The sequence below is a fragment of the Bufo bufo genome, chromosome 2 (genome assembly GCF_905171765.1).
Source record: "Bufo bufo chromosome 2, aBufBuf1.1, whole genome shotgun sequence".
Taxonomy (NCBI): Eukaryota; Metazoa; Chordata; class Amphibia; order Anura; family Bufonidae; genus Bufo; species Bufo bufo.
The window spans coordinates 338,596,126-338,619,579 of NC_053390.1; the positions used below are offsets into that span (position 1 = coordinate 338,596,126).

Sequence of the window (23,454 nt, forward strand, 5' to 3'; positions counted from 1 at the left end):
TAACCCTCCATTGCATCCAGCACTTCTTCCTTGGCTAAATAAAATGTCTCAGATGTGTCCTTACTTTGCCCTTGCCTCTTGCACATTGCTGTCATGGAGATTTATGTCATAGTTCCTGTTTATTTACTGCCATATGCTTTTATGTCCTCCTTCAAGTGGTAACTTTTTGCCCTCCTTACCAAGTTTTCCACTGCTGCACATTTAATCCTACAGTGCTTTAGGTGTAAAGCCCAAATCTTCAGACATTAATGGCAGCTAAGTTGACATAGAACAGTAAAAAAAAATTGAAAAAGGATGAAAAACCCAAATATCCACAAAATATATTATAATGCTACAGATTTAAGCCCTTAACGAACCATGACTGACACATTTATCGTGGGTGGGTGGGGCAGATATGGAATGGGCTTGAGGTGATCCCACTCTGTACTCCATGGGTGCTGGCTGTATTACTATACACAATGCCGAAGACTTGGACTCGGTCATTTAACCCCTCAGATGCTGTGTCCAATAGCAACTCTAGCATCTTAGCGGTTAGACAGAGGGAGGGGCCTCCCTTTGTCCTCTGATTGGGGCTCCAGTCGTTTGCTATTACTGCCTGTGGACTTGTGAAGGCTCCTAGGCCTGTCATAGTGAGCTGCCTGAAAAGCTGTTCCCGAGGCATGGCAGGCAGCCAGTGAAAATGTCAGAGTGCGATAGTATTCTATTGCAGGCTATGGCACAAAAGTTCATGTACAAGTTCCCTAAGGAGACTAAAAGATACAGTAAAAAAAATTAAATAAAAAGCATACAAAAAATATAAAAAATTCACAATTTGCCATTTTTGGTCACATTGACCCTAAAGATTTTTTAAAGAAAAAGTGAAGAAAAACTCGTATAAACCCTAAAATGGTACCAGTAAAAATTACAGCTAGCCCCACAAAAACAATCCCTCACTTATCTCTGTAGACTAAAGGTTAAAAAAAAATATGGTTCTCAGAATATGATGCAAAGAAAATTTTTCTTTTTTAGTAGTAAAACCTAATAAAAGTATATACATTTGGTATTGTTGTAGTCATAGTCACCCACAAAATAAGGTCATCATGTCATTTTTAGCACACTTTGGATGCTGTAAAAACAAAACCCCAGTTTCATCACACAATTCTTCAATACAAGCTATGCTAAACTAAATGGTGCCATTAAAAAAAAATATAACTTGCCCCACAAAAAAAAGTCCACACATGAAAACATAAAAAAAAAAAAATAAGTTAAGGCTCTTGGAAGGCGGAGAGGAAGAAATAATTGGCTGGTTCATTAAAGGGTTATGTACATATCAGATTGTGGATACTCCGCAGCATCTGGATGCTACTGTAAACACTATAGATTTTTCGCGTTCAATTCTGCTGCCGAAAATCGACAGCGTTTTCCCTCCATGTGTGGTCATACCCCAAGACAGTTTTTAAATAGGAGTGCCCTACTCCCACCTAGTTGGATTTTGAGATCTAAACACTGTATTTATCTGCATACATATTTTGTGTGTAAAAATTTTCCTTTCCTGCCAAGATAAAGTTTTGCTATCCCCCATGATGTTTCCTCCCCGTTTCCTTGCTTCTAGGTAGTCCTAGTGAATAACAGCAGTGTGATCAGTTACATTTTTGTACAGGATGTTTAATGATCTGGTACAATCACTATGCCAAATTATAAATAGCTTTTTTTTTTTTAAATGTATTGAGATTTTTATTCCATTACAAGTGATTAAGGGTATTAACTATTTGAGAACTAAAAGGTATACATCAGAGCCGTTCCTCCCTCTTCCTTCACTCTCGTGGATGAAAGTACAGACATAGAGTGGGCCATTATAACGATAATCTGATTTCTTGAATATATTCTGACAATAATAGCCAGACCCAGCCCAAAAATAGTAATTTTTTTTACTGATTAGTAAGTAAAGTATTCTTAGACTACAGCGATAAGCTATGTGTGCAACAGCTAAAAGCTAAAGAGACACTGTCTTTAGAAAGCAGTATTTAATATTTATAGAAAATGAAATTTTTAAGAACTTTTGGCTTTTTTTTTTATTTTGGCAGCACTATGCCTTTGAAAATTAAATATAAAATATTGTCCATTTTGAGTAGTCAGCACAGAGATAAAATTACTATGTGGATAGGTAATCCATTTTTAGTTTACTGGTGCTGCGAGAGAAAGAGGGTACCTGTTAGTAAAATAGTATGTGTTATTAGGATAACATAATTGCTTTTGTTCTCTTGATAAGCCTAGGTAAAGTGTAATATGTGGTACTGAAATTTTGTCACCCGCTTTCCTCTCTGGTCAGTGGGAAAGTCAAATAAGGCTGTCTTCAGTGCTAAAAGTCCAAACAAAGGAGGAAGTTTAAGAGCCAAAACAGGAAGTAGAGGTGACTTGATATCCAGAAAACCACCCACCAGTTTTTCTTTTTTTTTAATAAAAAATAAATAAATACATAGACTGCTAATATGTGATTAAAGGGAAACTACAATCATTTTTTTAAAGAGGTTGTCCAGTATTAGAAAATGCCACTCTTGGCCAAGGGTTATGTCTATTGTGAGGAATATGGATTATCATTTACTGGCAGCCCTGATTGTCATTTGATTCATCTTTTGGCCTGTACACAGTCAGTGTACATGCAAAATATGTTTTCACCCCCCAGCCATCTGCTGTCAGTTAGCAAGGGAGAAAGCCCCAGGGGTCCAGGCTTGAAAGAGGCCCCAGTTGGATAAAGTCACACCTTAAATGGCCAGGTTGGAGGCAAGCTAATCCTGCAGGAAAACCCCCAGCAGGAGGTCTCAGCCCTTGCCCAGGATCAATGATACCTCCCAGACATGTTGGCACCTACATTTCATAAGGAATTATGAATCGTCCGTCCATCCCAGGCATAATTTGGTTATCTTTTTGTGATCCTGGGGCAAAGCCAAACATCCACGTGGTCCTGGCTTGATGCTAGGATGCCCGGGAACCATCTGACATCACTGCCCCCACGTGACCGCAGCCAAGGACTATTCCACGCTCATAACCCAAAGGAACTTTCATCTACCCGGTAACTGACTTTTGCTCTGCTTAACCCTGTTTTACCTATATCACCTGTATTTGTAACCTCAGACCACTGTATATATTCTCTGTGTATATTGTCATCTAGTGTGCCCTTAAAGGGACTCTGTCACCACTTTCTAACCCCCCCTTTTAAAAGTATTGTTATCTCCATGGCGCCCCTGTGATTACAAAGGTGTTGTTAGAAGATAAATTCGCCGTCTCCTTTTGATAAAAAGAGCTTTTATCTAACCTGTCAATCTTCTTGATAAGGTGCCCAGGGCGTTTCTGTTGGTCTCAAGCTGCCGCCCGCCGCTGCCGCCGTTGGTGCCCAGCTCCTCCCCTGATGCTTTCAGCGCCGCCTGAATGTAATGAAATACGCCTCCGGCTCTCGCTCAGTGCCCCCTCCTCCTTTTCAAAGATCCCGCGCGTGCGCACAGGCCTGTGCCTGATGCGCCCGTGCGGACATTTACAATCAGCCTCATTGAGCGAAGTGCGCATGCGCGCACTTCGCTCAACCTCCTCATCAGACGAGCACTGCAGCCAGCCAGGCTGTGGCTGGCTGCAGTGCTCGTCTGATGAGGAGGTTGAGCGAAGTGCGCGCATGCGCACTTCGCTCAATGAGGCTGATTGTAAATGTCCGCACGGGCGCATCAGGCACAGGTCTGTGCGCACGCGCGGGATCTTTGAAAAGGAGGAGGGGGCACTGAGCGAGAGCCGGAGGCGTATTTCATTACATTCAGGCGGCGCTGAAAGCATCAGGGGAGGAGCTGGGCACCAACGGCGGCGGCGGGCGGCAGCTTGAGACCAACAGAAACGCCCTGGGCACCTTATCAAGAAGATTGACAGGTTAGATAAAAGGTATTTTTATCAAAAGGAGACAGCGAATTTATCTTCTAACAACACCTTTGTAATCACAGGGGCGCCATGGAGATAACAATACTTTTAAAAGGGGGGGTTAGAAAGTGGTGACAGAGTCCCTTTAAGGCGATTACTCACCCTATATAATCCCGTTAGCGGACTGGGCTTCTATCAAACGAGAAGCTGGTGGCAGATTTCCCGGGCTGAGGAGGCGCTGTTTTTTACTGCGGCAGTGAAAAGGCTCTCTCAGCTTGTTGCCTCTGTGCCCGCGTGGACAGGAGGTGTCTGGAGGGCGTAACTTCACGCTTTGGTAACAAGTGACCATACTGTGTCTCGTGAGCTCAACGTAGGTGACGTCAAGCGGGCACGAGGCGTGGTATTTGTCACATCTAATATTGCAGCCCAGCTTTTTCTTCCAAGTAAACTTGACTCAGCTGAAATACGAGAAATATCCTGTGAATAAGATTGCCTCTGTTTTGGCAACCCTTTTTGTATAATCCTAAACAACTCTTTTAATTCAGGTCTTGAGCTTTTAGTTCATTTATGATGCCTTGTTTCACAAATTTGATCGTGGGACATAGTGTGTAATCTGAAATATCCATTTAAAATATATTTTGTGGTTTTAATTTACTTACTATGCTCTATGCTTTTCTTTTTCTTAAAGGGCCATGCACTGTTAATTCGGGAAGTTGATGTAGAGAAGGTGTCCTCATTTGCGAACCCTTACGTAGATGCAATAAAATATTTATGGAATGACCCTGGCATACAAGAGTGCTACGATCGGAGACGGGAATATCAATTGTCTGATTCTACAAAATAGTAAGTAATGGTTTTGCGTTGCTTATAATCTCAAGGTGGCCATACACACTAGAAGAACATTGGCTGCACCCAACATTTGGTGGGACTGGCCAACCATATAATATGGCAGAATCAAGCATGCATGTATTCTCAATAGGGAGAGGGCTATAAGTCTAGCCAGACATCTCTAGCTGCAACTTTTCTGCTGTGAGAACAAAGGATCAGGAATGTTGTAATCCAACAGTCCCTTTGCCGTTATATTTTATTACGGCTACATAGTTTCACACTGCTGCTCTTGTGAAAAGTCACATTTCCATACTAGCCTGTCGCATGCTCGTTGTAAGAACATAACCTCTTCTATGCTGGAGACTAGTTGAACTATTTATGATGAAGGAGCTTGCTGGCTTATGAAACATATTATGATGTTATAATATCTATGTAACTTACATATAATGGCAATGTTTGCTGTCCTGTGTTTCATTTATAGTTATCTCAATGACTTGGACCGTATCGCAGATTATGGATATCTACCCTCCCAACAAGATGTGCTCAGGGTCAGAGTGCCCACAACAGGAATAATTGAATACCCATTTGATTTACAGAGTGTCATCTTCAGGTAGAGTAAGAATATCGCTTGGGTATTGTCAGACCTTTTATGTGGGGGTTGCACTTGATTTTACAGATTGCCCTATAACTGATCCATTTGCTTAGTGGACTAGAATCCTGGTTATTATTGGTATCATCACTAGAAGTTCCTAGTGTGGTTTCTTAATTTAGAGGCCTTTCTGTGTAAGTCTGTGCAGCCTTTATGGTTAAAGTAGTTCTCCCTTAAAGGGGTTTTCTCATCTGAGACAATGGGGGCATATCGCTAGGATATGCCCCCATTGTCTTATAAGCGCGGGTCCCACCGCTGGGACCCGCACCTATATCGAGAGAGGTGCCCCGAAAGTGAAGGAGAGCGCACTGCGCATGCACAGCCGCCCTCCATTCATTTCTATGGGGCTGCCGAAAATAGCAGAGCGCTGGCTCGGCTATTGCCGTCTGCCCCATAGAAATGAATGGGAGCATGGGCCGCGCATGCGGGGCACGCTCCCATTCACTTCTATGGGAGAGGTGGGGATTAGCGCTTGGTGGTGGGGTCCTCCAGCCACAGCGCTCCACGCTCCAGTCTCGATATAGGTGCTGGTCCCAGCGGTGGGACCGCACCTATCAGACAATGGAGGCATATCCTAGCGATATGCCCCCATTGTCTAAGATGGGAATACCCCTTTAAGGACTCTGGTTCAAAGAGTCCTCTTTTGAACTTTCAATATGCGCAACACATTGGGGCAGATTTATTAATACTTTCCTAAAATTGAGCAGCATAAAACTAGACCAGGCAGAAAAAACGGCAAATTTATCACCGTTTTCTATGCCTTGTGATGAATTTGGCACATATTTCTAGACATGTTTAAACACTTCTTTCTTGTGCCAGCTCTCTGACTCTCTGACATTTTACTAACATTTTTCTCCAAAATAATAAAGCACATCATTAATAAATCTGGTGCACAATCTGCAACTCCAATTAGCCATACCTCCTTTTCCTACTTCAAAGTAGTCTATTGAGACGTAGAAAGTGTATAAAGCACGTGTTAGATTTGGTGCTTGGCATGTAAAAATGCTTTCACTGTGTCTGGAATTTATCTTATGCTTATTGAGTTATAATGGCTAATGCTGAGACATTCTGCCTCCAGTAGGAGGGGGCGTAGCTTTGTGTCAATAAGCTCCTTAGCCCACAACTCATCATTAAAGAACTAAAGACCGGGAGAACTACGCGAACAAGAGGAGAAGGTGAGTTTATTTTTTTATTTTTTTTTAACCCTCAATTGATCACCTACTAAGCATTCTGTATTCAGAATGCTATTATTTTCCCTTATAACCATGTTATAAGGGAAAATAATACAATCTACAGAACACCGATCCCAAGCCCGAAGTTCGGGTTTGGGTACCAAACATGCGTAACTTTTCTCTCGCGCGGAACAATCGCGGGTGTTCCCGCAACGCACCCGCACCTTTTCCCGCAACGCCCTTGTGAAAGAGGCCTAAGGCTACTTTCACACTTGCGGCAGTGTGATCCGGTAAGCAGTTCAGTCGTCAGAACTGTCCGCCGGATGTGCCAATCTGGATGTGACTGAAAGCATTTGTGAGACGGATCCATCTCACAAATGCATTGCAAGAACGAATCAATCTCTCCTCTTGCCTTTTATCTTTTTACACATTTTTACCGGACGGATCCGGTATTTTGAATGCCATATCCGGCATTCAGGCAAGTCTTCAGTTTTTTTGGCGGGAGATAAAACCGTAGCATGCTACGGTTTTATCTTTTGCCTGATCAGTCAAAACAACTGAACTGAAGACATCCTGATGCATCCTGAACGGATTACTCTCCATTCAGAATGCATGGGGATATGCCTGATCAGCTCTTTTCCGGTATAGAGCCCCTGTGGTGACGGAACTCTTTGCCGGAAAAGAAAAATGCTAGTGTGAAAGTACCCTAAGGCTACTTTCACACTTGCGGCAGGACGGATCCGACATGCTGTTCACCATGTCTGATCCGTCCTGCCGCTATTTCGCCGCTCCGTCCCCATTGACTATAATGGGGACGGGGGCGGAGCTCCGGCGCAGCACGGCGAAAGCCGCCGGACTAAAAAGCCTGACATGCAGTAATTTTAGTCCGGCGGCATTTCGCCTTGCTGCGCCAGAGCTCCGCCCCCGTCCCCATTATAGTCAATGGGGACGGAGCGGAGGCACGGCGAAATAGCCGCAGGACGGATCCAACATGGTGAACAGCATGTCGGATCCGTCCTGCCGCAAGTGTGAAAGTACCCCCTTTCCCAATTTTACATATAAAATATATAAACAATAAATAAATAAACATATTACATAGCGCTGCGTCCGAAAAATCCAAACTATTAAATTATAAAAAAATATTTGATAACGAAACAACCCTATGCCGATCTGATCAGCGTAGCGTTGTCACGATACCCAAATTTTTATTTGGTTTCAATTTGGCAACTAAAAATTTTATTTGGCTCCTAAATTTTTCTGTTCAGGAGCCAATGGCTACTAGGTATTTTTTTTTTTTGTCTGGAGCACTGTATGACCTGTGCACAGGGGGCAAGGCTTGTCCCTCCAGCAAGCACAGCCCACAGATCAGGCTTCAGTGACATTCCGTGTACAGGGCAGGACTGCCCCCTCCTGAGGCACGGATCGTCTTAAGAGCAGGCAAAGAAGCTGATGTCAAATATGAGAGAGGGCCACTGTAGAAGAAGGTAATCAACAGAAAATACATTACTTTTGTAATAAATTGGGGTTGTTGCGATACCAAAATTTTTATTAGATTTCGATACCATAAAAAAGTATTGAGATACTCGATACCACGCGGAAAAAAAATCAACACCAAAAACGCCGCGTGCATTCTGCATTTAAAAAAAAAATGGTGAATCGCGCAGTATTCATTTTTATTTTTTTTACTGTTTGGGAGTTCACCGCATAGGAGATTTTTTTTTTCTATTTTAATACTTTGGACTTTTCGGACATGGTGATATGCGATATGTTTATTTATTTTTTAGATATTTTATATGTAAAATTGGGAAAGGCGGTGATTTATACTTTCATTTGTGTGTTTTTTTTAATTTTATTTTTTGGTGGTTTTATTAACTTTTTTAAAACTTTTTATTTAATAACTATTAGCCCCCTTAGGGGCTAGAACCTGGGATCTTGTCATCCCTTGTCCTATTCACCCTAAGGCCACTTGCACACGACCGTATGGCTTTGTCAGTGTTTTTGGTCTGTTTTTTACAGATCCATTGTTCCGTTTTTTGTTTCCGTTGTCCTGGCTCCCATGGTAACCGATCGGAGCCCCGCGATTACACTGCTGGGGCTCCGATCAGAAGCTGCCACAGCACCACCAATGAGGAGGAGGGGAGGGGACCCTGTGGCCACTGCCACCAATGATTTTAATACTGGGGGGTTGGAGGGGGGGCGCGCACTGCGCCACCAATAATAATTAACCTTTAAGACAGGAGGCGGGTGCTGGCAGCAGAATCACATAGCTGGGAGCTGCGATCAGCGGCAGTTAAAGGGGTTATCCGACCTAAAAAAATGTGTTAGGGCTGCTTTATACATCATTAAAGATACATTTCTAATGTACTCACTTTATAGATTTTGCGCTGTTTCCACACTGCTGATTTGGGCCATGTGATCCCCGACGTCATCAACCCTTCTCTGGCACTGACGTCTCGTTTACAAGCTTCTCCCTGCTTGAGGGAGTGGCCCAGCTCTGTAAACGAGACGTCAGAGCCTTTGGTGCCCGCCCCCTCTCTCCCTGTATCTTGCTGCGATTTCATTAGCATAACAATAGCGGAGCAGGGCTGTCATTACCATACACAAAAGAGAAGGCAAGTCAGGACAGCCAATCAGATGAAAGACCCGCCCTCCCTGGAGTTTACACCAGAGAGTAAAGACATGTGCTTCTGCCTGGGCTCTTAGGTTTCCCAGGAAGAGGAAGGTGGGGGACACTGCATTGTGTATATTGTGTGTATGGAGGGGTGGGGGACACTGCATTGTGAGTATGGAGGGGTGGGGGACACTGCATTGTGTGTATGGAGGGGTGGTGGACACTGCATTGTGTGTATGGAGGGGTGGGGGACACTGCATTGTGTGTATGGGGTGTATGGAGGGGTGGGGGACACTGCATTGTGTGTATGGGGTAGGGGTGGGGGACACTGCATTGTGTGTATGGGGTAGGGGACACTGCATTGTGTGTATGGGGTGGGGGTGGGGGACACTGCATTGTGTGAATGGGGTGGGGGACACTGCATTGTGTGTATAGAAACATAGAATGTGTCGGCAGATAAGAACCATTTGGCCCATCTAGTCTGCCCAATATATCTGAATCCTATGAATAGTCCCTGGCCCTATCTTATATGAAGGATAGCCTTATGCCTATCCCATGCATGCCTAAACCCCTTCACTGTATTTGCAGCTACCACTTCTGCAGGAAGGCTATTCCATGCATCCACTACTCTCTCAGTAAAGTAATACTTCCTTATATTACTTTTAAACCTTTGCCCCTCTAATTTAAAACTGTGTCCTCTTGTGATAGTTTTTCTTCTTTTAAATATGCTCTCCTCCTTTACCGAGTTGATTCCCTTTATGTATTTAAAAGTTTCTATCATATCCCCTCTGTCTCTTCTTTCTTCCAAGCTATACATATTAAAGTCCTTTTAACCTTTCCTGGTAAGTTTTATCCTGCAATCCATGTACTAGTTTAGTAGCTCTTCTCTGAACTCTCTCTAGAGTATCTATATCCTTCTGGAGATATGGCCTCCAGTACTGCGCACAATACTCCAAGTGAGGTCTCACCAGTGTTCTGTACAGCGGCATAAGCACTTCACTCTTTCTACTGCTTATACCTCTCCCTATACATCCAAGCATTCTGCTGGCATTTCGTGCTGCCCTATTACATTGTCTTCCCACCTTTAAGTCTTCTGAAATAATTACTCCTAAATCCCTTTAGTCCGATACTGAGGTCAGGACTGTGTCAAATATTCTATATTCTGCCCTTGGGTTTTTACGCCCCAGGTGCATTATCTTGCACTTATCCACATTAAATTTCAGTTGCCAGAGTTCTGACCATTCTTCTAGTTTTCCTAAATCCTTTTCCATTTGGCGTTTCCCTCCAGGAACATCAACCCTGTTACATATCTTTGTGTCATCAGCAAAAAGACAAACCTTACCATCGAGGCCTTTTGCAATATCACTTATGAAGATATTAAACAAAATTGGTCCCAGTACAGATCCCTGTGGAACCCCACTGGTAACATGACCTTGTTTTGAATGTTCTCCATTGACTACAACCCTCAGTTGTCTGTCACTCAGCCACTGCCTAATCCACTCAACAATATGGGAGTCCATGCTCAATGACTGCAGTTTATTGATGAGTCTTCTATGTGGGACAGTGTCAAAAGCCTTACTAAAATCTAGATATGCGATGTCTACTGCACCTCCACCGTCTATTATTTTAGTCACCCAGTCAAAAAAATCTATAAGATTTGTTTGACATGATCTCCCTGAAGTAAACCCATGTTGTTTTTCATCTTGCAATCCATGGGATTTTAGATGTTCCACAATCCTATCCTTTAATAGGGTTTCCATTAATTTGCCTACTATTCAGACTCACTGGTCTATAGTTGCTCGATTCCTCCCTACTACCTTTCTTGTCAATGGGCACGACATTTGCCAATTTCCAATCTTCCGGGACGACTCCTGTTACTAATGATTGGTTAAATAAATCTGTTAGCGGTTTTGCCAGCTCACCACTAAGCTCTTTTAATAATTTTGGGTGTATCTCATCAGGCCCCTGTGACTTATTTGTCTTCACCTTAGACAGCAAACTTAGAACATCTTCCTCTGTAAAGATACATGCATCAAACGATTTATTAGTCATCCTTTCTAGTGGAGGTCCTTCTCCTTTTTCTTTTGTAAAAACTGAACAGAAGTATTCATTAAGGCAGTCGGCTAGCCCTTTATTCTCTTCTACATACCTTCCGTCCTTTGTTTTTAATTTAGTTATTCCTTGTTTTAATTTCCTTTTTTCATTTATATATCTGAAGAATGTCTTATCCCCTTTTTTCATAGACTGAGCTAGTTTTTCTTCTGCCTGCGCTTTAGAAGTTCTTATAACTTGCTTGGCCTCTCTCTGCCTAATCTTGTAGATTTCCTTATCTTCATTGCTCTGGTTTTTTTTATAATTACAAAATGCTAGCTTTTTATTTTTAATGATTTGGGCCACTTCTGCTGAGTACCACAGTGGTCTCTTCCTTTTTTTGCTTTTACTGACAAGTCTAATGCAATTTTCTGTTGCCTTCAATAATGCACCTTTTAAGTAGTCCCATTTCTCCTGGACTCCATGTAATCCGTTCCAGTCTGATAAGGACTCATTTATGACTAATTTCATTTTTGAAAAGTCTGTTTTTCTAAAATCTAAAACTTTTGTTTTTGTGTGGTGGGACTCTTTCACAGTTCTTATATTAAACCACACTGACTGGTGATCACTAGATCCCAAGGTTTCGCCTACAATGACATCATATACCGAATCCCCATTTGTGAATACCAAATCCATAATGGCCTCCCTCCGGGTTGGCTCCTCAACCACTTGTTGTAGAGATAACCCCAGTAGGGAATTTAGAATATCTGTACTCCTGGTAGAACTTGCTATTTTGGTTTTCCAGTTTATATCTGGAAGATTGAAATCTCCCATAATGATAACTTCTCCTTTCATTGTCATTTTAGCTATTTCTTCAACTAGTAGATCATCTAGTTCTTTAACTTGACCAGGTGGTCTATATATCACACCTACACGAGTTACTGCATGGTTAGCAAACTGCAACGTAACCCAAACTGACTCTATGTTGGCCTCACCAACTTGTATTAGGTTAGATTTAATGCTATCTTTCACATACAGGGCCACTCCTCCTCCTTTCTTGCCTTCTCTGTCTCTTCTGTATAAAGAGTACCCTGGTATGGTTATGTCCCAGTCATTTCTTTCATTAAACCATGTCTCCGTAACAGCCACTAAATCTACATTCTCAGATGCCATTATTGACCCAAGTTCATTGATTTTTTTTACCTAAACTGCGAGCATTTGTAGACAGGACTCTGAGCTTATCATTTCTTAACCTCTGTGCTTCTGACCTGTTCTGGCATTGTTTCGGGGGGCAATTGGACTCTTTTATTTTGACTCTTTTGCCCCCCCTTCCTAGTTTAAATACTCTTTCGCAAATTCTTGGAGTTGTTCACTAAGTACATTTGTTCCTTTGAGAGAAAGATGCAAGCCATCTTTTTTGTACAGTTCCTTTCTATTCCAAGTAGAGCTATCATGAGAAACAAAGCCAAATCCTTGCTCTTGACACCATTTACCAAGCCATATGTTGAACTCCTTTATGCGCCTCTGCCTATCATTCTGAACATTATGCACAGGCAGAACTTCAGAAAATGAAATGGTGGATGCAAAATCCTGTACGTCATTACCAAGTGTGATAAAAGATTTTTTCACCTCTGACACTTCATTGCAAGCCAGGTCATTTGTCCCTAGATTGACAAGAACATCCACGTCCCCTTCCTGCTTTGCTTGCTTAACAATATTAATAATACGTCTTCTATCTCTTCTAGCAGTAGCCCCAGGGAGACATCTCACAAAACCATTTTCTTTAAGCTCCACACTTCTTATGATTGAATCACCCAGCAACAGCTGCTTCCTTTAAGACTTCACTTTATCTTTTTTGTTACATACATTAGACATAGGAGTCGATGGTTTCTCACCCTCTGTGCTTGAGTCTATATCATACCATGTTGTCCTTACATTCTGAGAGTGCTGCAAATGAATTATGGAGAACCACCGACTGTGGGACATGTCTTCTATCCACCACTCTAAGACTTCCCGAACCTACAGTAACCCATCTGCCATTTCTGGGGGTCCTCTGTGGCAGTGGCATTGCAGCAGTCCTAGCTGGAGTTTGTTTAACAGATAATTTAAATATTTCAGATTTCAAAAATGTAATTTCCATGGGGTGGGGGTACACTGCATTGTGTGTATGGGGTCGGGGACACTTCATTGTGTGTATGGGGTGGGGGTGGGGGACACTGCATTGTGTGTATGGGGTGGGGGACACTGCATTGTGTGTATGGGGTGGGGGTGGGGGACACTGCATTGTGTGTATGGGGTGGGGGACACTGCATTGTGTGTATGGGGTGGGGGTGGGGGACACTGCATTGTGTGTATGGGGTGGGGGTGGGGGACACTGCATTGTGTGTATGGGGTGGGGGTGGGGGACACTGCATTGTGTGTATGGGGTGGGGGTGGGGGACACTGCATTGTGTGTATGGGGTGGGCGTGGGGGACACTGCATTGTGTGTATGGGGTGGGCGTGGGGGACACTGCATTGTGTGTATGGGGTGGGCGTGGGGGACACTGCATTGTGTGTATGGGGTGGGCGTGGGGGACACTGCATTGTGTGTATGGGGTGGGCGTGGGGGACACTGCATTGTGTGTATGGGGTGGGGGTGGGGGACACTGCATTGTGTGTATGGGGTGGGGGAACACTGCATTGTGTGTATGGGGTGGGGGACACTCCATTGTGTGTATGGGGTGGAGGTGGGGGACACTGCATTGTGTGTATGGGGTGGGGGTGGGGGACACTGCATTGTGTGTATGGGGTGGAGGTGGGGGACACTGCATTGTGTGTATGGGGGGGAGGGGGGACAGTGACTACATAGTGTATAGTCAACATAGATAAGGCTGTAATATAGCTTAGATAGATAGGTGTCATATATGACACCTTTTATGTATCTAAGCTATCTGATACCTATATTTATCTAAGCTATATTAGATACACAGAGCTGCCACGGGGCTTAGATACACAGAGCTGCCACGGGGCTTAGATACACAGAGCCTGTGTTTCTGCAATGTGACAGGATGATCTGTCTGTGTGAGCTAGGAGATGATCATGTGACTGGTTTATGCAAAATTAGGATGTGCAGAGCAGGGTGAAGGAAAGGTCAGGTTGTTCACGCCCAGAAATATTCATGAGGCAGAGCTCAGGCTTTGTTGTTACACGCCCCCTCAGCATGTACTTCAGCATGTAAACAAAGCAATGACAGAACCATGAAAAGGTGTAAATATGGGTTTCTTTTTTAAGAAATCAAGCTTAACTAATGCATATGTAAGTCCTGATGAGTTTTATAAGTTTTTCAGTTTTTTTTTCATAACTCGGATAACCCCTTTAACCACCTCCGGACCGCCTAACGCAGATTCGCTTTCCGGAGGTGGCAGCGCTGGGCACAATCACGCATATACGCGTCATCTCGCGATGGCCGGGATTTCCTGTGAACGCGCGCACACAGGCGCGCGCGCTCACAGGAACGGACGGTAAGAGAGTTGATCTCCAGCCTGCCAGCGGCGATCGTTCGCTGGCAGGCTGGAGATGTGTTTTTTTTAACCCCTAACAGGTATATTAGACGCTGTTTTGATAACAGCGTCTAATATACCTGCTACCTGGTCCTCTGGTGGTCCCCTTTGTTTGGATCGACCACCAGAGGACACAGGTAGCTCAGTAATATGTTGCACCAAACACCACTACACTACACTACACCCCCCTGTCACTTATTAACCCCTTATTCACCCTTGATCACCCCTGATCACCCCATATAGACTCCCTGATCACCCCCCTGTCATTGATTACCCCCCTGTCATTGATCACACCCCTGTAAAGCTCCATTCAGACGTCCGCATGATTTTTACGGATCCACTGATAGATGGATCGGATCCGCAAAACGCACACGGACGTCTGAGTGGAGCCTTACAGGGGCGTGATCAATGACTGTGGTGATCACCCCATATAGACTCCCTGATCACCCCCCTGTCATTGATTACCCCCCTGTCATTGATCAACCCCCTGTAAAGCTCCATTCAGATGTCCGCATGATTTTTACGGATCCACTGATAGATGGATCGGATCCGCAAAACGCACACAGACGTCTGAGTGGAGCCTTACAGGGGCGTGATCAATGACTGTGGTGATCACCCCATATAGACTCCCTGATCACCCCCCTGTCATTGATTACCCCCCTGTCATTGATCAACCCCCTGTAAAGCTCCATTCAGATGTCCGCATGATTTTTACGGATCCACTGATAGATGGATCGGATCCGCAAAACGCACACGGACGTCTGAGTGGAGCCTTACAGGGGCGTGATCAATGACTGTGGTGATCACCCCATATAGACTCCCTGATCACCCCCCTGTCATTGATCACCCCCCCCTGTCATTGATCACCCCCCTGTCAGGCTGCATTCAGATGTCCGTATGATTTTTACGGATCCACGGATACATGGATCGGATCCGCAAAACGCATACGGACATCTGAATCGAGCCTTACAGAGGGGTGATCAATGACAGGGGGGTGATCACCCCATATAGACTCTCTGATCACCCCCCTGTCATTGATCACCTCCCTGTCATTGATCACCCCTCTGTAAGGCTCCATTCAGACATTTTTTTGGCCCAAGTTAGCGGAATTATTATTTTTTTTTCTTACAAAGTCTCATATTCCACTAACTTGTGTCAAAAAATTAAATCTCACATGAACTCACCATACCCCTCACGGAATCCAAATGCGTAAAATTTTTTAGACATTTATATTCCAGACTTCTTCTCACGCTTTAGGGCCCCTAGAATGCCAGGGCAGTATAAATACCCCACATGTGACCCCATTTCGGAAAGAAGACACCCCCAGGTATTCCGTGAGGGGCATATTGAGTCCATGAAAGATTGAAATTTTTGTCCCAAGTTAGCGGAAAGGGAGACTTTGTGAGAAAAAAATAAAAAATATCAATTTCCGCTAACTTGTGCCAAAAAAAATAAATTTCTATGAACTCGCCATGCCCCTCATTGAATACCTTGGGGTGTCTTCTTTCCAAAATGGGGTCACATGTGGGGTATTTATACTGCCCTGGCATTCTAGGGGCCCCAAAGTGTGAGAAGAAGTCTGGTATCCAAAGGTCTAAAAATGCCCTCCTAAAAGGAATTTGGGCACCTTTGCGCATCTAGGCTGCAAAAAAGTGTCACACATCTGGTATCGCCGTACTCAGGAGAAGTTGGGGAATGTGTTTTGGGGTGTCATTTTACATATACCCATGCTGGGTGAGAGAAATATCTTGGTCAAATGCCAACTTTGTATAAAAAAAAATGGGAAAAGTTGTCTTTTGCCAAGATATTTCTCTCACCCAGCATGGGTATATGTAAAATGACACCCCAAAATACATTCCCCAACTTCTCCTGAATACGGCGATACCAGATGTGTGACACTTTTTTGCAGCCTAGGTGGGCAAAGGGGCCCATATTCCAAAGAGCACCTTTAGGATTTCACAGGTCATTTACCTACTTACCACACATTAGGGCCCCTGGAAAATGCCAGGGCAGTGTAACTACCCCACAAGTGACCCCATTTTGGAAAGAAGACACCCCAAGGTATTCCGTGAGGGGCATGGCGAGTTCCTAGAATTTTTTATTTTTTGTCACAAGTTAGTGGAAAATGATGATTTTTTTTTTTCATACAAAGTCTCATATTCCACTAACTTGTGACAAAAAAAAAAAACTTCCATGAACTCGCTATGCCCATCAGCGAATACCTTGGGGTCTCTTCTTTCCAAAATGGGGTCACTTGTGGGGTAGTTATACTGCCCTGGCATTCTAGGGGCCCAAATGTGTGGTAAGGAGTTTGAAATCAAATTCTGTAAAAAATGACCTGTGAAATCCGAAAGGTGCTCTTTGGAATATGGGCCCCTTTGCCCACCTAGGCTGCAAAAAAGTGTCACACATCTGGTATCTCCGTACTCAGGAGAAGTTGAGGAATGTGTTTTGGGGTGTCTTTTTACATATACCCATGCTGGGTGAGATAAATATCTTGGCAAAAGACAACTTTTCCCATTTTTTTTTTTTATACAAAGTTGGCATTTGACCAAGATATTTATCTCACCCAGCATGGGTATATGTAAAAAGACACCCCAAAACACATTCCTCAACTTCTCCTGAATACAGAGATACCAGATGTGTGACACTTTTTTGCAGCCTAGGTGGGCAAAGGGGCCCATATTCCAAAGAGCACCTTTCAGATTTCACTGGTCATTTTTTACAGAATTTGATTTCAAACTCCTTACCACACATTTGGGCCCCTAGAATGCCAGGGCAGTATAACTACCCCACAAGTGACCCCATTTTGGAAAGAAGAGACCCCAAGGTATTTCGTGATGGGCATAGTGAGTTCATAGAACTTTTTATTTTTTGTCACAAGTTAGTGGAATATGAGACTTTGTAAGAAAAAAAAAAAAAATCATCATTTTCCGCTAACTTGTGACAAAAAATAAAAAGTTCTATGAACTCACTATGCCCATCAGCGAATACCTTAGGGTGTGTACTTTCCGAAATGGGGTCATTTGTGGGTTGTTTGTACTGTCTGGGCATTGTAGGACCTCAGGAAACATGACAGGTGCTCAGAAAGTCAGAGCTGCTTCAAAAAGCGGAAATTCACATTTTTGTACCATAGTTTGTAAACGCTATAACTTTTACCCAAACCATTTTTTTTTTTACCCAAACATTTGTTTTTTTATCAAAGACATGTAGAACAATAAATTTAGAGCAAAATTTATATATGGATCTCGTTTTTTTTGCAAAATTTTACAACTGAAAGTGAAAAATTTCATTTTTTTTTGCAAAAAAATCGTTAAATTTCGATTAATAACAAAAAAAGTAAAAATGTCAGCAGCAATGAAATACCACCAAATGAAAGCTCTATTAGTGAGAAGAAAAGGAGGTAAAATTCATTTGGGTGGTAAGTTGCATGACCGAGCAATAAATAGTGAAAGTAGTGTATGTGCAGAATTGTAAAAAGTGGCCTGGTCTTTCAGGGTGTTTAAGCCCTAGGGGCTGAGGTGGTTAACCACTTAGGTGCTGCACCAATAATAACTTGGACAACCCCTTTCACTCCTTTTATGTAGCTGAATTAGAAGACCGTTTAACCTCTTCAATACAGTTATTTTGTCACATATTGCACAATGAATGCTATACAAACAAAACTCAAAAAACTGTGGAGGATTTGCTATTTTTTTTTTTTCTAATCACCCTATCCCATACCATACAATATATGTACCCCAAAGTGATGTCATTAAAAAATACAGCTCATCCCATTAAACAAGGAGGTGATGCTTTACAAATGAGAACATTGACGCTAATGTCTTATAACGTTATGTTAATAAAGGTCCCTTTACACGGGACGATGTACAAGCAGATTGTCGGGAAGGAGACCGGTACATTTACATGCACCGATGGGGAGGAGTGATCGCTAATGCCAATTTTGTTCCCCATATTTTCTTGTTGTTTCCCAGCAGCAGATTGTGCCACTGGGAAACTATGATCTTTTGTGCTGCACAAATTAGCAATAATTTGTTCAATTGTCGGCCCATGTAAAGGGCCCTTAAGTGACTTTGTGCTGAGTTGCTGCAGCTTAACTCCTATTCAGGTGAATAGGAGCAGAGTTGCAACAGCCTGGCACAACGACTTCACAGTAGATGGAGCTGTCTGCGTCTGGCTCCATCCATTATGTTATTTCCCAGGTGCCGGGTATCGGACCCCTTTAAAGTGACTTACTGTTTCCAGCACATCTCACAAAATAATGATAACGTGATCAACTTCTTTAGGGTGCTTTCACACACCGCTTTTTGCTGGTGTTTTTCTGTACCTTTTTGTGTTTTTTGTTGGTGTTTTGCGGCCTTTTTTTGTTTCGTTTTTGCTGGAAAAACACCAGTTCCAAGTGTTAGCTGAAACACAGGACACACGTCACTGATTAGTGATTGACAGCTATCTATATGTACACATATACAGTGGAGGAAATTTATGTATTCGTGTATAGAAATACTCACTACTTCAGCATCAATATAACAGTAGTAAGTGTTGTGTTATACTCCATTAATAGTCTTTTACTATTTTGCTGTGTTTTATTACATAGGCCTAGTTTTATTACAATAAAAATCTTATAAATTATTTCACTTTCTTGCCAATTCTGAAAGAATACATAAGTATTAAACTAACAGTATACAGCAGACACTTGGGCAAAGCTTTAAGTGAATAAACGTTTCAGACACTATGCCTGGAACAGCGACTCCACCTTTTTGGATCATAATGCAGTGCTGTGGTAACATATCACAACTCATCTGTTTTAACCCTTTCACTGCCCCAACAATTTTCACAGTTTTGACTAATCACCTTACACCACCATACCCACATATTATCTGAAAGCAGACGCCTGCCACATTGTGAATTTTGCACAAAAAAATCATACAAAATCAGTTGTGTGTGGCTAAAATTCTGACCTAAGCAGAGCCTAAAAAGTATAACATTTGTACATACACTGAACAAAAATATAAACGCAACACTTTCGGTTTTGCTCCCATTTTGCTTGAGCTGAACTCAAAGATCTGAAACATTTTCTACATACACAAAAGTCCCATTACTCTCAAATATTGTTCACAAATCTGTCTAAATCTGTGTTAGTGAGCACTTCTCCTTTGCCGAGATAATCCATCCCACCTCACAGGTGTGGCATATCAAGGTGCTGATTAGACAGCATGAATATTGCACAGGTGTGCCTTAGACTCCCCACAATAAAAGGCCACTCTGAAATGTTCACAGTTTTGCCTAACTGGGGGGGAGGGGATTTAGAAAACCAGTCTGTATCTGGTGTGGCCACCATTTGCCTCACACAGTGCAACACATCTCCGTCACATAGAGTTGATCAGGTTGTTGATTGTGGCCTGTGGAATGTTGGTCCACTCCTCTTCAATAGCTGTGCGAAGTTTGTTTCAGATCTTTGAGTTCAGCTCAAGCAAAATAGGAGCAAAACCGAAAGTGTTTATATTTTTGTTCAGTGTATTCCTATATGCCCTTATCACATTTTCACCAAAACGAAAAGTAAACCAATATTCCTCTGATCACAAATGGTCTGATTAGGTGCAAGGGGCTCCTCGTATAGAAAAAAAAAAAATGACTTCCCCCTAAATGTATCCATGTATTACTGGGCAGTGGTAAGCTAAATTAATGGATGGGATTTCATCTCACTTCATAATAACCGCTTTCAAGTGTGCCCCTGCCTGCCTGTGGGGACCAACGCCCCATAACAGAGCACGGAGGCAGCCCAACAGCACTCTTTCTGGCCAGTTAAGCACACTACACTACATTCCCCTTCAGACATGGCATCCCAGAAACCATGACCAACACACAGAACCAGTCAATTATATTAGAAAAGTCTTCATTTTTTTTAAATGTTTTTTTTTTTTTTCTATTAAAACATCCTCTTACGTAAAGCAGTGACCTCACTGTATTTGTATTGCTTTGCTGTTAATGAAACTGTGCATACGCAAATGAAAGCTATGTTGTCCTTGGCCAGTAACCCTTGCTCTCTTTTTATAGAATGGTGGATGTAGGAGGGCAGCGATCAGAAAGGAGGAAGTGGATCCACTGCTTTGAAAATGTCACTTCCATAATGTTTCTTGTAGCCCTTAGTGAATATGATCAGGTGCTCGTGGAGTCTGACAATGAGGCAAGTGATCTCTCATTTTACTTAGCAGGCCGTGATTTTACTAGTAAGGCCTCTTTCAGACAGGCGTTGCGGGAAAAAGTGCGGGTGCGTTACGGGAACACCTGTGATTTTTCCACGCGAGTTCAAAACATTGTAATGCGCTTTGCACTCGCGTGAGAAAAATCGCGCATGTTTGGTACCAAAACCCGAACTTCTTCACAGAAGTTCGGGCTTGGGTTAGGTGTTCTGTAGATTGTATTATTTTCCATTATAACATGTTTATAAGGGAAAATAATAGCATTCTGAATACAGAATGCATAGTAAAATAGCGCTGGAGGGGTTAAAAAAATAATAATAATTTAACTCCCCTTAATCCACTTGCTCGCGAAGCCCGGCTTCTCTTCTGTCTCCTTTGTTGAACAGGACCTGTGGTGAGCATTAATTACAGGAACAGGACCTGTGGTGACGTCACTCCGGTCATCACATGATCCATCACCATGGTAAAAGATCATGTGATGGATCATGTGATGACGGGAGTGACGTCATCACAGGTCCTGTTCCTGTAACTAATGCTCACCACAGGTCCTGTTCAACAAAGAAGACAGACGAGAAGTCGGGCTTCGTGATCAAGTGGATTAAGGTGAGTTAATTATTTTTATTAATTTTTTTTAACCCCTCCAGCGCTATTTTACTATGCATTCTGTATTCAGAATGCTATTATTTTCCCTTATAACCATGTTATAAGGGAAAATAATAATGATCGGGTCTCCATCCCGATCGTCTCCTAGCAACCGTGCGTGAAAATCGCACCGCATCCGCACTTGCTTGCGGATGCTTGCAATTTTCACGCAACCCCATTCACTTCTATGGGGCCTGCGTTGTGTGAAAAAACGCAGAATATAGAGCATGCTGCGATTTTCACGCAACGCATAAGTGATGCGTGAAAATCACCGCTCATGTGAACAGCCCCATAGAAATGAATGGGTCGGTATTCAGTGCGGGTGCAATGCGTTCAACTCGCGCATCGCATCCGCGTGGAATACTCGCCCGTGTGAAAGGGGCCTAAAGGTGTATTTACACACATCAGAACTGAAATGATTTCTGCAACTGAAAACCAATTCCATACATCGGAATGGTTTTTCTGCAGCATGTGCATGGATTTCTGCAAGCCCCATTCAGCTGTAGAACTTTGTGCAACAAATGAACAGTTTCTATTACAACGTTTAAAGTGTATGATTGTTATGGACAGCTTATTGTATTGCACTTGCACCATACGCATTGCCAGGTCTTCCCAAGAATTTAGAAAATCTACACCGAGGCATTTACAGGCTTCAAAGGGCTCTCGGTGTTTTTTTTTTTTTTTTTTTACAATACCAGATCTTTCTTCTGCCATGTGGAAGAAAGATAGTTTGTTTAATACTTACTGTTCATTGAACCACCATCTCAGGCTGTAAGCTCTTCTGCTCAGGTCCCAAACGGATGTGTGCCCTTCTCTTCCTGTTCAGCTACATAATATTAAATGCAGCTGGACAGAAGGAGACTTTGTTTTTAAAAAAACAAAAACATTTTAACTTTGAAGACCCCTTTAACCCTATCGTAATTGCAAAATGTCACAGTGGCCACAGCTGTATGGACTTCCAGTTCTTGTGGAGGTCCACTTCTGTCTATGGGTTGTGTCTAGTATTTAAGTTCAGCTCAACTGAAGAATATTTGTGGCAAGATGCAATATCCCATAAAACCTGTGAACATGGGAGCCATGTTTTTTTTTCTACTTAACAGAGGTTCTCTGGGACTGACCGGTCCTTGATGACTGTAACTACACAACTCCATCCACCATGTAGTGACTGGTAACTACAGCGCTGCTCCCATTAAGTCATCAGTTCTTCAGTCTCGGAGAATCTCTTTGAGTGAATTATAGCTGAGTGTATTTTTAAAGTTCTCTAAAATAGTATTTAAAACCACAATAAGCTTATTCGCATCTGAATTTGTATAAGATTGGACTGTTCCTTCCTTCCTTTTTAAGTTGCAGTATAATGTACTATATCAGGGATGGCCAACCCGAGGCTCTCCAGCTGTTGCAAAACTACAACTCCCAGCATGCTCAGACTGACTACAGCCATCAGCCTACAGCAGGGCATGGTGGGAGTTGTAGTTTTACAACAGCTTGAGAGCCACAGGTTGGCCATCCCTGTACTGTATCTTTTGCAGATTTTTTAAGACCTAAATACACCACTCCTTTGCCATTGTCACTGTAATTGAAAAAGAGAGACCATAAAAGAAATCAGATATTTCTGGGGATCATTTGTCTGTTAGGAAACTGCAACTCCCTGTTTTGAAGCAACACATGTAAAATAAAAGATGTCCGAGATGAGAAAGAAGCCATCTGTTGGCATTGACAGTATTAAACACTTGTTAACGTTAAAGTGTGTAATCTGTAAATGTAAAGCAAAGTTTATACATTTTTGGCTCTATACACTACCACAATGGATTTGAAATGAAACGAACAAGATGTGCTTTAACTGCAGACTGTCAGCTTTAATTTGAGGGTATTTACATCCAAATCAGGTGAACAGTGTAGGAATTG

At 42.7% G+C, this 23,454-nt stretch overlaps 1 protein-coding gene across 1 annotated transcript in view; it reads left to right on the forward strand.

The window, feature by feature from the left end:
* The window catches only part of LOC120989135 (guanine nucleotide-binding protein G(q) subunit alpha), a 154,057-nt gene that overhangs the window by 102,514 nt on the left and 28,089 nt on the right, over positions 1-23,454 (forward strand). The window contains exons 3-5 of the mRNA XM_040417053.1: positions 4,565-4,719; positions 5,186-5,314; positions 20,762-20,891. Coding sequence (XP_040272987.1) covers positions 4,565-4,719; positions 5,186-5,314; positions 20,762-20,891 — 414 coding nt within the window. The remainder of the gene's footprint in view (positions 1-4,564; positions 4,720-5,185; positions 5,315-20,761; positions 20,892-23,454) is intronic.